Below are 17,110 nucleotides of genomic sequence, written 5' to 3'. Positions count from 1 at the left end.
AGTTGCGTACATATCTGTGGATCACGCTCGTAAATTGGCAGATTTTTTCTGAATTTTCTACAGAGAATTATGCCCAGATTCGTGACAGACGAGCAATGCTGTTTCTGCGCAGCGATCCCAAATATAACATCAACTTTGACATAGAAACTTTACTTGGCACAAAAACATGATAAGGAGAGGTTGCTACAGTAGTAAACAACTTCCAAGACTCAACAAAACAAAAAAATTGCTGTAGGTAAAAACATGGGTTGTCTCCCATAAGCGCTTTTCTTTAACGCCTTTCAGCTAGGCGCAGAAAGTGCAAATCAAGTAACATCGAGAGTAGAAGCATCAACATTATTACCAGGGGTATTGGGAGTTTTCTCAACAATGCATTGTATCTGGTCTATATAAGTAACCCCTCTCTCATTGCTCCTAGGCTTACTATTCTCATCAAACAAATTTTCAGGAACAAGCCAAGCATAGTTATTTTCCAAAGCTTCATGCATCCCTAGTAGTTTACTAGGTATTGGCGCTTTAATTTCCCTACCATCATTAACATTATTAGTATACTTAATTCTATCCATATCCATCTTTTCAAGTATTTGTTTAAAATTAGGAAAGAAACCAAGCCTCTTATGCTTAATAAAAACTTTTCTAGCTTCTTTAACTATATCCTCAAATTCTCTAACAAGGACTTTTAAAACAAAATTTCTCTTTTCCCCCATCTCCATATCCGAAAGTGTAAGAAACATATGTTGTATTATGGGATTGAGATTAACAAATCTAGTTTCTAACATGTGTATCAAACAGGCGTAAGCACTTTCATAAGCAGGAGCAGTTTTCAAGCAATGGTATATCTTCAAAATCTTCATCCATACTAACATGGGTGAAAAATTCTTCTATATTATCTCTTCCAATGATACACCCTCGTCCTACCGGTATCTCTTCCAAAGTAAACTTAGGATTAAGCATGATGAAATAAGCAAAAAGTAAACTAGGCAAATAAGGTAAAGACGAGTAACTAATTTTTTTGTGTTTTTGATATAGAGAGCAAGACAGTAAATAAAGTAAAACTAGCAACTAATTTTTTTTGTGTTTTGATTTAGTGCAGCAAACAAAGTAGTAAATAAAATAAAGCAAGACAAAAACAAAGTAAAGAGATTGAGAAGTGGAAACTCCCCTTGCAGCGTGTCTTGATCTCCCCGGCAACGGCGCCAGAAAAAGAGCTTGATGGCGTGTAACTCACACGTTCGTTGGGGAACCCCAAGAGGAAGGTATGATGCGCACAGTAGCAAGTTTTCCCTCAGAAAGAAACCAAGGTTTAATCGAACCAGGAGGAGCCAAGAAGCACGTTGAAGGTTGATGGTCGCGAAATGTGATGCGGCGCAACACCAGGGATTCCGGCGCCAACTAGGAACCCGCACAACACAACCAAAGTACTTTGCCCCAACGAAACAGAGTGAGGTTGTCAATCTCACCGGCTTGCTCGTAACAAAGGATTAAACGTATCGAGTGGAAGATGTTTGCAAAGAAAACAGTAGAAACAAGTAGATTGTATGCTATGTAAAGAATAGGACCGGGGTCCACAGCTCACTAGAGGTGTCTCTCCCATAAGATAAAAGCATGTTGGGTGAACAAATTACAATCGGGCAATTGACAAATAGAGAAAGGCATAACAATGCATATACATGACATGGTAAATATAGTGAGATTTAATTGGGCATTACGACAAAGAACATAGACCGCCATCCAACCGCATCTATGCCTAAAAAGTCCACCTTCAGGTTATCATCCGAACCCCTCCGGCATTAAGTTGCAAAGCAACGTGACAATTGCATTAAGTATGGTGCGTAATGTAATCAACAACTACATCCTTAGACATAGCATCAATGTTTTATCCCTAGTGGCAACAAGCACATCACAACCTTAGAACTTTCTGTCACTGTCCCAGGTATCAATGAAGGCATGAACCCACTATCGAGCATAATTACTCCCTCTTGGAGTTAAGAGTAAAAACTTGGCCAGAGCCTCTACTAGAAACGGAGAGCATGCAAGATCACATGAACAATAGATTGATAATCACCATAATCATAGTACTCTCTATCCATCGGATCCCGACAAACACAACATATAGAATTACATATAGATGATCTTGATCATGTTAGGCAGCTCACAAGATCTAACAATGAAGCACAACAAGGAGAAGACGACCATCTAGCTACTGCTATGGACCCATGGTCCAGGGGTGAACTACTCACTCATCACTCCGGAGGCGATCATGGCGATGAAGAGTCCTCCGGGAGATGAATCCCCTCTCCGGCGAGGTGCCGGAGGCGATCTCCCGAATCCCCCGAGATGGGATTCGCGGCGGCGGCGTCTCTGTAAGGTTTTCCGTATCGTGGCTCTCCGTACTGGGGGTTTCGCGACGGGAGCTTTAAGTAGGCGGAAGGTCAACGCGAGGGGCCACACGAGGGGCCCAGGGGGCAGGTCGGCGCGGCCAGGGCTTGGGCCGCGCCGGCCTCCCTCCTGGCCGCCTCGTGGCCCCACTTCGTTAGGTCTTCGGTCTTCCGGAAGCTTCGTGCAAAAATAGGACCCCGGGCGAAAGTTTCGTCCAATTCCGAGAATATTTCTTTACTAGGATTTCTGAAACCAAAAACAGCAGAAAACGAGCAATCGGCTCTTCGGCATCTTGTTAATAGGTTAGTTCCAGAAAATGCATAAATATGACATATAATGTGCATAAAACATGTAGGTATCATCAATAAAGTAGCATGGAACATAAGAAATTATCGATACGTTGGAGACGTATCAATCACCACGATGCAGAGGCTGGGGTCATATCCCCTTTTCGAAGAAAAAAAATTACTTAGACCATAGCCTTATTCAAAATCAATTCTTAGTCAAGCTGCAAAATCTCCTAGTACCAATCCCGAAATATTTCAGAAGGGCTTTTCAAAATTGATTTTCAAGATATATCATGATTATGCTCGTGGTAACCGATTTTCAACGTGATGATGACTTGATGTGACACTTGGCCGTACTAGTACGGTCTCATATTTTTGTATTACTTGGACTATAGCCAAATTCGAAATCTCATTCCAGCGGCAAAACTTCCCGCCCGAAAAATACAAATATTTCACACGCCTCTAACTTCCCATTCTACCCTCGTAAAGATGACAACAATGTCCATGCATAAGTCGGTTGGTGGGGGTCTACCCGTCATTTTTTTCGATCACCACCTCCCTAGCTCCGAAACTCTCCGAAAAAAAATTCATTTCCCTCACTCTCTCCTCTCGAGACCACCCACCGGAACTTGCCAAGTCCCTCTCTCTCCCACCTCCACGACCACCGCACCGGAACATCCCCGCCGGACTTCCCGGCCTACCCGAGGCCTCGCGATCCTCGTCATCCGGCCGTCCGCCGGAGCCGCTTCATCGACGCCGTCATCAACCGGACTGGATCATCCCCGCCGAACCTCGGAACCATATACTCATCCGGCAGCCTACCGCGGTCGCTTCAGCTGCGGTATCGTCCACCCCACCGGAGCCGCTTCGCCGGATCCGTCGTCCACCGCATCGGATCTTGCTCACCGACACCGCTGTGCATGAACCGGATCCGCTTCACCGGCGCCGTGCATGATCTAAACTCTTCTACTCGTCGCTTTTATATTGCTTGCCCGCAAGTTCTTGTTTAATCTTGGGGGAACTCGTTTGTGCTAACGACGCGCCGTTACGTTTTTGCAGATGAGATGAGTAACCATGAAGTGTAATGGCCGTCTCTCCAACCCCAAGTAGCACATGTAGCGTACTTCATCACCGGATCTATCAACCCCATGAAGATCTGCTGTGACTCCCACAGAGTGCTTCTCCTAATGTAAGTCCCTTGTTTTAGCGCCATGTTCAGGGTTCAGATGCTTGTTTGTCTGAAGCTCTTTTAGTTCATTCCTAGCTATGACCGTAACACGTTGCTATTTTCTACTTCATTGCTAACTTTAAGCGATTGAACATTTTGGTTTGCATTCCTCGCTCTCGTAGATGTAGCCATCATAACTTCTATCTTGCTCAGTCGTTGTTATAAAAATTATAGGTATTATAGTAACATCCAGCTATTATTTAGTTCATGGCCAATTTTAAGTAATTGCACATGTTGGTTCGCATTCCCTGCTCTATAACTTTTGGCATCGTAACTTCTATATTTGGTTTACATTCCCTGCTCCGTAGATCTAGCCATCATAACTTTATCTTGCTCAGTCGTTGTTACAAAAATTATGGCCTGCTACTATGTTGTTTCGCCAATTTTTTACTCCATGAACATGTTGGCTTGCATTCCCCGTACTACGGGTGATGCCATTGTTTTGTATCTAGTTCATTGTAAGCTAACAAAGTAAGGACTTAGTTTGGCATGCTATCACTCGCTATCTAGCCCGTAGTACAAATAAACTTGTCATACTACTAGATAATAATTTTGCGTGCCATCTTGTTCTTCAAAAGCTGCATTATTGACTTGTTTCTCCGACTTGGCATGACGCTCACATATGGAAAGCTCGAACATATTGGTTTGCATTCCCTCTTATACAAGTTCACGAGTGATCCCACTATATTCCGTATCCGGTCCATCCTAAGCTCCAGCATTAACTATCCTCTATGTGTTGCTCATTACAAGTTTATATCCCGAAACATCTTGATTTGCATCCCCTTCACTATAAGTTCGGGAGTATTATTTAGTTCACGGCCAAAATGAAGTAATTGCACTTGGCACATGTTGGTTCACATTCCCTCCTCTTTAGCTTTTGCCATCGTAACTTCTATTTTTGGTTTACATTCCTCGCTTCCGTAGATGTAGCCATCATAACTTCATCTTGCTCGCTCGTTGTTACAAAATTTATAGCTCTGCTACTATGTTGTTCATGCCAATTTTGTACTCCCTGAACATGTTGGTTTGCATGGGACTCGACAGTAGTAAGTCTCGCTATTTCATTCTAACATGCTCGTTATATTGGTCGTTGGTATGCGGCATGCACTGTTTGTTTGCTTATTGTGCGCATTACAATGATCTTGTTATAACGACGAAATGATGAGTTCCAAATTCTTTGGCAAACAATATTGTAGTGTATTTGCCTTTCCATTGTTGTCTGTCTTAACTTGTAATGTCTTTATTTCAGATATAGGTGCCGCATGGACAACTTAAAAGATTGCCGGATCGCTTCATTGTATTGCTAGGTTTAATTACCATTCAATTTCTCTCGGGTTCCGTAATATTTTTTCAATGCCTTGCAATCGATGTAATATTTAGTTAGTTTTTATAGTTCTTTCGCGCATTTTTTCTTTGGTGCTTGTGGTAAGTGAGGCTATCCGACGTAAATCAATGCTCGCGTAAATATTCTCGGTATCTAAATCACGAATTCCCATCCCTTAAACGTGCCCAATTAAGCGAAATCACATATGTGCTCGCCCGCAAATTCCTAAAGCGCCTATTATGCCGGCATATTAACAGCAACTAAACGGGCTGGCCCACTTACTTATTGGGCCAGCCCATTTGATTTACGGTGGACCCCACACTCTAATTGGGCTGGCCCACTTGCTTTAAGGTGGACCCCACCCACTACTTAGTTGGGCCAGCCCAATTGCTTTTGTGGTGGACCCCACACACTAAATGGGCCGGCCCTTTAAGAGGAAAGTGGGACCCACCTGTGTTTTTGGCCCGGCCCACTATCCTGTTGGGCCGGCCCTTTAAGAGGAAAGTGGGACCCACATGTGTTTTTTGGCCCGGCCCACTATCTTGTTGGGCCGGCCCACTTGCTACGTGGTGGACCCCACATACTAATTGGGCCGGCCCGTTAACAGGAAAGTGGGGCCCACCTGTGCTTTTGGCCCGGCCCACTATCTTGTTGGGCCAGCCCACTTGCTATATGGTGGTCCCACATGGTAATTGGGCCGGCCCTTTAACAGGAAGGTGGGACCCACCTGTGTTTTTGGCCCGGCCCACTTGCTATATGGTGGACCCTACGTACCAAATGGCCCGGCCCATTAACAAGAATGTGGGACCCACCTGTGTTTTGGCCCGGCCCACTATCTTGGTGGGCCAGCCCACTTGCTATATGGTGGCCCCACATACTAAAAGGGCCGGCCCTTTAACAGGAAAGTGGGACCCACCTGTGTTTTTGGCACGGCCCACTATCTTATTGGGCCGGCCCACTTGCTATATTGTGGACCCCACATACTAAATGGGCCGACCCTTTAACTGGAAAGTGGGACCCACCTGTGTTTTTGGCCCGGCCCACTTGCTATAAGGTGGACCCCACACACTAAATGGGCCGGCCCTTTAAGAGGAAAGTGGGACCCACCTATGTTTTTGGCCCGGCCCACTTGCTTCTTGGGCCGGCCCGCTTGTCGTAAGGTGGACCCCACATGTTAAATGGGCCGGCCCATTTAAGTTTTGACCGATCAACCTTAGAGGTTAGGCCCGGCCCACGTAACTAATGGACCAGACCAAGCTATATAGTTGACCGGTCAAACTATGTCATCCGGCCCGGCCCGCTTAAGACGTGGCGAGCCTCGTGTGGGCCTACCATCTACCACGGGGTTTCGGCCGGTTAACGCCGTTAACCGCGCTGACCGGCGTCCGCCACGTGTCGGCTTGCATGACGTCGGCGATCAACGGGCTCCCGAAAACACATGCGCAACGGTCCGATTTTCCGTGGCGGAAGGGCGCCCAAACGCGACGGACCGAAAAATCGTCGTTGGACTTTGCCTGACGCAGTTTCGACAACAGAACCCATATCGTCGGGTTAGGCCCATAGGCGACGAAAAATGCCCCTTAGTTGACGATTTTGGGACGTTGTCTATCAGAACTTTTCTTGTAGTGGCAATTTATACCAATGCGCCGCTTTACCAGACAGCGATATAGTGAATAGTTTCTTTCTAACTTCATTCATAGCAATACCTGCACATTTGAATAACCCGCATAATTCATGCAAAAACAATAAATGATCACCAGGATGGACAGTTCCATCCCCTTCATAGCGGTTATCCATAACACGTTCAATAATTTTCATAGGTATTTTATATGGTATCACTTCCTCACCTGGCGCTTCATCCACTACCGTTGCAGTAGTAGTAGATGTCCCAAATAGAAATTGAAGAGAAGATCTCTCCATAATGACTTATAGCAACGAGAGTGAAATAAAATCAGCACAAACGAGTAAAGGTTTTCCTTACCAATTCCACTTACCAATAGCGCTTCACTCCCCGGCAACGGCGCCGTGAAAATAGTCTTGATGACCCACAAGTATAGGGGGTGTATCGTAGTATCTTCGATAAGTAAGAATGTCGATCCCAACGAGGAGCAGAAGGTGTTGACAAGTAGTTTCGATGAAGGATTCACTGTAAATGCTCACAAACAAGTATTCAAGGAGTTTTGATGTAACAGATGAATAAAGTACAAGTAAGTAAAATGCGAGAGAAATAATTGCAGCGAGTGGCCCAATCCTTTTTAGCACAAAGGACAAGCCGGTTTGTTTACTTATAATGACCAAACGTTCTTGAGGACACACGGGGATTTTAGTCTAGTGCTTTCGCTTCATGTAGCTAAATAATCTTCATTGTTTTGATAAGTGTTGTGTGGGTGAACCTATGCTAATGCACCGCCCTTCCTAGGACTAATACATACTTGTGATTATACCCCTTGCAAGCATCCGCAACTACAAGAAAGTAATTAAGATAAATCTAACCACGGCCTTAAACTGCGAGATCCTCGCGATCCCTCTTGCATCGATATACTAACGGGGGCTCGGGTTTCGTCACTCCGGCAACCCCGCAATTAGCAACCGAATACAAGATGCACTCCCCTAGGCCCATAAATGGTGAAGTATCGTGTAGTCGACGTTCACACGACACCACTAGAAGAATGACACCACAACTTAAATATCATAACATTGAATATTACTCAACCATAGTTCACTACTAACATTTAGACTTCACCCATGTCCTCAAGAACTAAACGAACTACTCACGAGACATCATATGGAATACAATAAGAGGTGATATGGTGATGAATAACAATCTGAACATAAACCTTGGTTCTATGGTTTCACTCAATAGCATCAATAACAAGTAGAAATTAACACCGGGAGAGTTTCCCCTATCAAACAATCAAGATCCAACCCAAATAGTTACAGCGGTGACGATGTGCAGCGGTGGTGATGGCGGTGTAGATTGTGGAGATGATGATGATGATGGTGGAGATGATGTCCAGCTCGATGATGATGGCGATGGCGTCGATTTCCCCCTCCGGGAGGGAATTTCCCCGGCGGATTCCTGCCCGCCGGAGAGCTCTTTTCTCTCTGGTGTTCTCTGCCCCGCAGAGGAGGCTGTAAATCTTCGTGAGGTACCCCCTGTGGCTTAGGTCTTCGGGACGAAGGGTTTCGCGAAGAAAAGGAGGCGAGAGGGGCTGTGGGCCCCCCTCCTCATAGGGCGGCGCGGCCAGGCCTTGGGCCGCGCCGGCCTATGGGGTGGGCCCACCTCGGGTCCCCTCTTCTCCCCCTTCTGGCTCCCTCCGTCATCTGGAAAAATAGGATTTTTGGTATAATTTCCTTCCACAGTTGATCTTCTGACGGTGCTTTTTCCAGCAGAATCTTGGCTCCGGCGCTTGATCCTCCAATAATGATGAAACATGCAAAATAGATGAAATAACATAAGTATTGTGTCCCAATATGAAATATATCAATGAATAACAGCAAATTATGATATAAAATAGTGATGCAAATTGGACGTATCAGCGGCAAGAACATCGTCAGAGCCATCCAGATCTTGCGGCTCTGGAGCAGCGAAGAGCTTATTCTTCGTGGAGGGTGAGGGGTTGCTGCTGCTCACTTCCGTCTCCATCCTCCGGAGCTCTGCAAGCAGAAGCCACACCACCACCGGCCGCCGAGGACCGCCCGCTAGCGTCGGCCACCAGATCTCCACCGGCATCTCGCCATACTCCACTACGGGAAGAAAAACTAACCCTACACTACTATGTACAGAGGGGGACCGGCCTCCCCTCTCCCAGTCACTCCAGCCGGCGAGGCCACCGGAGGAGAGGGAGAAGGGAGCCGGCAGAGAGAGAGCGACTCTCAAGAGTACTGTTCACTCGCGAGAGATGGGGAGGGGGGAAATGAGCGCTCCCGACCATCCTTCTCGTTCCATTTTATAGCTTTTAAGAGAACACATATCATGCAATGTCATTGGCAAATCCTAAGCATGAGCACAAATTCGACGACCTCGTATACTTACACCATATCAGAATAGAACACCGGATATTTTTAATCCAAATGTTGAATATGTGAAGCAAGCAAACCCAAAAATTACAAACAAAGATGGCCAACGCCCTCTTGGCCTTCCTCCACGTGCTCCCCGTTTATGCCTCCTCGACGGCTCGATCGATCTGAAGCCCAGACCAACTAGTTTCTCTGCTCGGGCGCGCTCCTTGGCACAGTGGCACACCTAGGCGCACAGAGTATGTAGAGGCAGTGACGAAGGGGAGCGATGCGAGCGATGGAGGTTGGAGATGGGAAACAACATATTGCAATTAGCAAGTAGAGGATACACGATGAGGATTACGGAAAGCAAAAATAAAATCTCGCTCTCTAGTTTCAAACTTTTCCCTCCTCACATACTCCTGCTCCACCTTATTCCCTCCTCCTCCTCTTGCTTTTCTCCACCTTCTACCCTCCTGCTCTTCCACTTCTACACCTTATCTCCTCCTATTTTACTTCTCCACCTTTTCCTCTTCCACCTTCTCATATCCTCATCTTCAACTTCTCTTCCTTCTCCCAAAGATGAGAGCCACCTCCAGCGACCACCTCCTCTCCGGCGAAAGCGACCACCTCCTCTCCAATGACGGTGAGAACCTCCGACTCCCTTCTCCTTCGCCCACATCCGACGCTCTGCTCCTCCGCCCACATCCGGCGCCATGTTCCGCCTCCGCCGACAACTTGCTCCGATGTCGTGCTCCGCCACCGCCGACGCCTGCTCCGACGACCTCCTACTGGCTATCTCCTCTCGTCAACGCCACAAGGAATGAACTCGATTGCTTTCTTTTAATTTTTAGGGTGTTTTGTGTAAAATCGCGTGGACAACTGGGCAATGGTCCCAAATTTTTAAAAATTGCGAAAAAATCACACTAGCAGCGGACCTGGCCGACGCACGCCACTAGTATTTAAGGGCAGCGTGCCAGGCCCTGCACGCGAATAGTACCTGTCATACTAGTCGTTTGTTGGGTACACACGACTAGTAAGCCTTACCACTAGCGAGGTACCAGTAACGGGCCAGGGCCCGTGACTGGTAGGCTATTTTGTACTAGTGGAAGTTATATAACTTGAAGAGGTTTAACCATCGTCCTTGAGTCACTTTCAGTCAAATTCACAGTAGTCTCATCAACACTTTCGCAAGTTCTCCATGGCCACATCAATCCCGATGGACCCAATGACCAACTTAAACATGGCACTCGCCAACATTGCTTCAACATATATGCACACATGTCAAATAAATTGTCTGGCCGCTTGTGCTATGGTCCGTCGCCGTGTCTCGTGCTTACCTCTCGACCCTAAATTCCTAGCCTGAGCCCACTTTGGCCCGATCTTCGGGCTTACAAACCAGGCCCGAACCCGACCCGAACTGAGGAAAGACAGACATGGTCCAACAATCCCGTCCCAAAATCAGCCTAAATCCCGTTTTCTGCAAGCCCAAACTAGGTCCGGTCCGATGATCGGGCTCCAAATTCATGCCTGAACCCAGCCCAACATGCAATCCTGGTCCGGCCCAGGATTTCCGGGCCGTGTCGGGTCGGGCCGGGCTGCCCATGCCTAGATGCAGAGTTAGCATCCGACACCCTCATCTCGAAAAGAAAAGAAAAAACACCCGACACCATTCTCTTAAGCTTGGGCGGCGGCGGCGTGGTCACGGCGTCGCGGATTAGCCGGAGCCCGAGCTTCTAGTGGCAGCCGCCCACTTCCGACGGAGACGGTCTCGGCGGCTCGCTGAACTTGCACAGGCAGGGCTGCCGCTTCCTCCCGGAGGCAAAACCCCCTAAATCTCGGCGCGGCCGAAACACTCCCGGTCTCAGCGAGCCTAGGGTTCGTTCGTCCGAACCATCCCAATCGGAACCGGAGCGGCGGCGGCAGGCAGGCATGGCGGACGAAGAAGGCGACCCTGACTGGCTTGTTGCGTTCAAGGTACCCATCTCATCTAACCTCTGCTTGAGTCGTGGGAAAATGCCGGGGGGTGACACAGTATTCTTTCCCGTCTTCTCCCGCAAATGAGCTCTTATCTCTATGGGAACAAACCTGTACCAAGATTTCTTGCATAATAGATTCATCATTTTCACGGGGTTAGGTGCATATGCGGAATGGCGCTACTTTGCTGCTTAATTCTGCGATGTATGTGACCGTGGTGCAGAATACAGTTAGAAATCGAGTCCTGCGGCAAGTTCTTAGAACATATTGCACGGTGCTGTAAATGGCCACCATTTCTTGCGTATATGTCTTTCTCCGATATGCTTCATGTTGTTCTGAATAAGAATACCTTGCTCTGTCACCAATTCATATTAGTAAGGCCTATCTTTGCCGAAAGCCAACGTGTTGTTCTAGATCTACTTTGGCTTTTCGCAATTGTGACATATTCTTGTGAAGACCAATGTTTTGTATAACTGATAGCTCTTGTTTTGCAATTACATGGTTGCTAGTTACTAATACACGGATATGGGTGTTATGTTTTGGGTGGGGTACAGGCACCAAGTACTGCTACGGTGATGCTTTCTGATTCTTCTCCTGAAAACAGCCCTAAAAGAACTGCTCCACCGGAAGAAAAGAAGAATTCTTCAGACTGTGCAGGTAGTACAGATGCTGCCACACAAGTTAAGGGCAAACAGCCCACCTCCTAGTAGGAGGAATGCCTGTATTTTTTTGTATTTTGTATGACAAATTTCAAGCTAGTAATAGTTCGCTTTAACAATTTGATCATATTTTCCCCCACATGGCCACTCATAGGTACTTCGAGTAAACATGAGGAAGGACCATCCATGGAAGAAAAGCAGGATAAACCTCCTAAACGCGTGGTATTTCATTTTTGTTGCAACTTACCTAGTTTGACTTTGTGAAAGCTTGCCAGCTGTCTTATATCAGTTATTATCTTACTAAATACTGATATCTGCTACCTCCAAGTAAACGGATAAAATAAATATCATGCTGAAACTAAAAGGTACTATGGTACCTTTGAATTTGCTCACCAATCAAGTTCAACAGGCACCTATTTCATGTGAAGATGTTCGATACTTTCGTTTCTGCTAGCAACAACTTTCATGGATCATATCATTAGACTTCTCTTACATGTTTGATGCTGATGACCAGTCACCTTTGACTTCAATGCATGTATTAGTTTCTTGAGGGAACATGTACTAGTTGCAAACATTGTTAATTTATGTACAAAATGTTTCTTGTGTAGACTCCAAAGAAGAAAACAAAGGTTGCTGGAACAAAAGATTGTTTGGATAAAAGAAATGGTAAGACTAATGAAAAGACGCACCATTCTAGTTAGTGCCTAATAATATGCCTTTCGGATTATATAATTCCATACTTCCAGTGAGGTTTAATTAGTGTTTTATTGTCAAACAAACGTAGATACCCTGGAACAACTCGAAGATGAAGTTAATGGGGAAAAGATGCAGGACAAGCTTGCAGGAAACTCTGTAAGATCCCCTCCTATCTGTTTGGGTTCATAAAACTAAATTTGTAAGTCATGATGCAAAATATGAATAAATAGCACCGGACAAGTTCTAGCTGATTCCTAGATCACCAAATTTTCTGGTATTGTGTTCTGTGATTTGATATTTCTGTAACAATTATAAACCTGGATTTACTTACAGAGTGTATGTTCTGAATTCCAGGTCTCCCAGAGGTTGCCATTGATCCTGTCTGATAAAGTTCAACGTTCAAAGGTAAACTCTAATTGTCGCACTAGTGCCGCTTAATTGCAAAGATCATCGATCATAAAAGTTCATTGTCTGCAACGAGAAACCTGAAATACTATGAACATCCCAATGGTTCTCCGGCTTGTATTCTCTTCATTGGGAAAGCTGTCTAATTTGCATGAAGGGATTGGAAAGGAATGAGTGTTATGTATCAACAGAAGAACAATCATGATTTATGTGATTTGACCATACATGCATGTTTCCTCAGGCTACATATGTGTGTTCCCTAATAGGATATAATAGGTGTTACATAAGTACAGGCTATACAAATTAGGCATGCATGCATTGTGAAAATAGATTTAAAAATATGTAGTATGTGTTTAAGTTTAATGTATCGACATCTTGCTTTCTGGAAATAACAGATTTCCTGTGAGGGAGACTTTGTTACTAATATTACGCCCCAAGTTTATAATCATCTTTCATTCTAGGCATTGGTTGAATGTGATGGTGACTCGATAGACTTGAGCGGAGATATTGGAGCTGTCGGTAGGATAGTAATTTCAAACAGTCCGACTGGAAATCAGGATTTGTTACTGGACCTGAAAGGTACCGCCAGGTTAATCTCATTATTGTATCAATTTATATGTAATATTGTAATTAATTTTATCTGTACTGGCAGATAAATTATTTGAAAATCATTTCTCCTTTACAATAATACAAACAATTCAGCATCTTCTTTTCTCTGTGCTCATACAGGAACAGTATACAAATCAACTATAGTGCCATCCAGGACATTTTGTGTTGTAAGTTACGCCCAAACTTAAGTGCAATTGTGCATTTGTGCTTTTCGGTATGTTTCTTAGTCCTTTGTGCGTTGCCTCTTTTGTTTCAGGTCAGCATGGGACAAACAGAAGCAAAGGTTTGTCAACCATATGGAACTTTTCTGCTGAGTCAAAATTTCTAGCACCTAATGTCCCATTTCACTAGTAAATTTGAATATGGATTAGTTCCATTCTGCTTTAAAAGGTGCAAGTATTTACTTTAATCCTCCTCTTCCTGTGCAGATAGAGGCTATAATGAATGACTTCATTCAGTTGGAACCCCATTCCAATTTATTCGAAGCAGAGACTATGATGGAAGGTTAGCATTTTATCTTGCTGGACTATCTATTGCCAATTGCAGTCAACAGTTTGTTGGTATTGAATTTATTGCCTTAAGCTCTATTTGGGAGAAGTTGTCATTCCTAATATAGCATGTTTTGGGAGCTATTATGCATTTGATTACAGTTTTTAGTGTAAAAGAAGTACATTTGCATGAAGTTGTAGACCTATGGTCTCTAACAATTGGTATCGTCTATGTAGGTACCCTTGATGGGTTCACATTTGATTCAGATGGAGAGGGTGACAGGCTTCATGAACTTCATGCTTCTCAAAATGATCCGAACAATGAGAATGAAGATCAACCTAAAGCGAAAACCAAAAGAAAAGCAGCCGCGAAGCCAGCGGTATGGTTTCTTGCCTCTCTTTCTGTTGCACTTATTTATTTTCTTTTCACTGATCCATGGTATTCGGATATTGTCATGTCCCCAGTAATATATCATTGCGTATGTTAATGCAAATCATGAGTACCTGATCCCCATCAATTATCATTTACCTCGGCATATTACCATGTGGCAACTGCTAACCCATTTTCGCATAGCTGTGTTGACTTCCAGTTCTTAGAAATTACATATCTTGTTGCATGCCCTTTACTGCATTTGCTGTTGGAGACACTCTACTGTGTTTGTCATTTCCGTGCCTAATGTCGAGTAGTTAGACCACAATGGCCCCCATTGGGAAGTGTTAGCTAGCTGTATCTCTGAAGCCTTGCTTCCTGGTGAGCAGCTCTACTAGAGCATGTAGTTATTACCAAACAAATAATCATGGAAGTAGGAAATGTTACTATACTTTGTTGCACACATCGCAATATCATGGAGCCTCTGATGGCAAACTTGAATTATTTTTTGTGATATTAGGCAAAGGGACAGAAGAAGGCAAAGGTTGCTAAGAAGGGAGCAAAGAAAACCCAATCAACAAAGAGAGGGAAGAAGGCAAAGAAATAATTACTTGCCGAAGAACTGGGATATTTTCCTGTAAGGATGAGAACTCACTTCAAGCTGGACACGAGGAAAGGCTACAATACAGCTGGTTCTGTTTTGGTTCTAGGATAGTTGTTGCTGACTCCACATGTTGTATAATCTGGGCTATCTGTGTACCATGATGTAATTTTTTAGGAAGAGAAGGCTGTGGTGACCCTGCATACCACTGCATGTTGTAGTATGCCAGTCGTTGATATAACATTCGCGAAGTACCATTCCGCAAATATTACATCCCTCAGAGTAGTACAACAGAACATAGCAGGGTCCATAACTCATTCACATATTATTACAATCATCATACACAAGTCGTCTCGGAGCTCCTCTTGGGTCCTAAGAGGATAACTCCTGGGTTCGAGGCGAACCCAACTTAACTTACAATACCATTGTCTCATTAAACTAAACATTTATTTAATCGAGCAGCTCCGAAGTAAGAGTTTGTGCTGCTCGGATACTACTACTACTCCTCAGATATCCCTAGGCTTGTTCTCCTCCGGAAGCCTCCCCGGATCCGTAGACGATGATGTAGTCTACGCCTTCCACTCCTCCCGAGAGGTCCGGTTCCTCGTAGCCGATGATCTCGGCTCCATCATGGTTGTCGTTGTCCTCCTCCGGATGGTTCGGACAATCTAAGCATGGGGTTTAAGAGTGGTATGAGTACGAGCGTACTCAACAAGTTCATTATAGATAAGAGGTGTTTAATGCACTAGCTACGATATTAGACCGTAAAGTCTAATACCAATGCAAGTTTTGATAAACATTTCTTCAAGAGATTGCTTTTATTTCAAAGAGCTATGTCCGTCGACCTTCACCGGTTTACTAGAACTTCATGGAGCTCCTTTCCGGCCGCGTTCGCAGTTCCTCAATCCCGGAACAGGGAGTGACGAGTCACGCTTCTTTACACTCTGCAGAGGTGTGTTGCTTTACCCATAAGAGATCTTAACCTTGGTGCCAACCGGCAGCTTTCCCGTCCACACTTCCTTTGGTGTGAGGCCCGGTATAAGGTCTAGCCAATCATGTTCCTCCGCTACCTCGAACACCCACCCTTTGTTGCATACCCCGACCCCGGGTCCTCGTCGGTCCCATTATTCCCGTAATTTCGGTGGTGGACCCCGACCACGACAACAGTTTGGGACTCGTTAACCAAACTCCTTCGCCGGTAGCCGCAACCCATCATAGACCACATTACCGTGGGGAATTAGAAGGGGATCCCCACCCTCAAGTTGTTCCGCAAGCGATGAACCGCTACGGTAAGCAACAGCCTATACCGTGGGGAATTAGAAGGGGCTCCCCACCCTCAAGTTACTCCGCAAGACACAACGGCTACGGTAAGCGCATCCGTTGATGAACGAGAGGTGGAAACACTTTTGACTACTCCGTCCCACTCCGGATCTTATGGTTAACACGGTATTACGGCACAAGAATCACTGGCGACATTTGTTGTTTAATCCTAGATGGATAATAACCCTTGCAATGGAACCTCCACCATATCAACACAATCCATGGTTCCATTGCCCACCACATAGTCATATTCATAGTTATGAAAGTAGTGGTTTTGGTTTTTATGCAATAGTGATAACCATAGTACTTTGCAAGTAATTTGATAAAGATACTCAAATGACATGAGCAAGTGATGAACTTGCTCGAACACCGCAAAGTTCTGCAGCTTGGAAGGTATGGACTGACCCTTGTCCTCTTGTTCTGAAAAATAGCATCATTGTCCGATAAGGGCAATGGTTAAAGAAGCAATAATGCATGATTCCAGTTTTAGGGTTTGTTTCCCCCCCTTTCCGATGTCGTTGCTATTTTATGAGAGGTTAATACTAAGAATGATTTGGGAATCCTTGATTTAGAGTAAATCCAACCTTGAAATGTTGTCAAGGTGTTTTGAAGTCCAAAGGCATTAATAGACTTATTTTTGTTATTAAAAAAAATATATATATGATTTAAATGATTATTTAAATCCTCAAATTAAGACCCATTCTTAATTGTCTTCAAAAATTCTCTTTGATTTTTTATTTAGGTAGAGAATTTTATGCTGATACATTT

General features: G+C 44.8%; 1 protein-coding gene across 2 annotated transcripts; it reads left to right on the top strand.

Annotated features, from left to right (window-relative positions):
- Positions 1-11,133: 11,133 nt before the first annotated feature.
- On the top strand, positions 11,134-15,205 carry LOC124685976 (DNA-binding protein BIN4-like). 2 transcript variants are annotated; one of them, XM_047219992.1, is made up of 12 exons: positions 11,134-11,194; positions 11,749-11,851; positions 12,008-12,075; positions 12,462-12,519; positions 12,638-12,705; positions 12,904-12,954; positions 13,416-13,533; positions 13,684-13,730; positions 13,820-13,846; positions 13,992-14,067; positions 14,289-14,431; positions 14,942-15,205. In XM_047219992.1, the coding sequence occupies exons 1-12, from the start codon at positions 11,150-11,152 to the stop codon at positions 15,026-15,028; spliced, it is 891 nt and encodes a 296-aa protein (XP_047075948.1). In that variant the 5' UTR covers positions 11,134-11,149; the 3' UTR covers positions 15,029-15,205. The 2 variants fall into 2 exon arrangements, with proteins under 2 accessions (XP_047075948.1, XP_047075949.1); XM_047219993.1 differs by having other exon boundaries at positions 11,150-11,194; positions 12,008-12,054.
- The last annotated feature ends 1,905 nt before the right edge of the window (positions 15,206-17,110 follow it).

Source organism: Lolium rigidum, chromosome 2 (assembly GCF_022539505.1).
Source record: "Lolium rigidum isolate FL_2022 chromosome 2, APGP_CSIRO_Lrig_0.1, whole genome shotgun sequence".
NCBI classification, from domain to species: Eukaryota; Viridiplantae; Streptophyta; class Magnoliopsida; order Poales; family Poaceae; genus Lolium; species Lolium rigidum.
This window is presented reverse-complemented; position numbering and strand designations above follow the sequence as displayed.

What these genes read in the sequence shown, in the direction of transcription:
- LOC124685976 (XM_047219992.1), top strand. Translation starts at nt 11,150, where the DNA reads ATGGCGGACGAAGAAGGCGACCCTGACTGGCTTGTTGCGTTCAAG. An exon ending in ACAAGCTTGCAGGAAACTCT is followed by an intron (nt 12,706 to 12,903) that starts GTAAGATCCCCT and finishes TCTGAATTCCAG; the next exon opens with GTCTCCCAGAGGTTGCCATT. An exon ending in AAGCAGCCGCGAAGCCAGCG is followed by an intron (nt 14,432 to 14,941) that starts GTATGGTTTCTT and finishes TTGTGATATTAG; the next exon opens with GCAAAGGGACAGAAGAAGGC.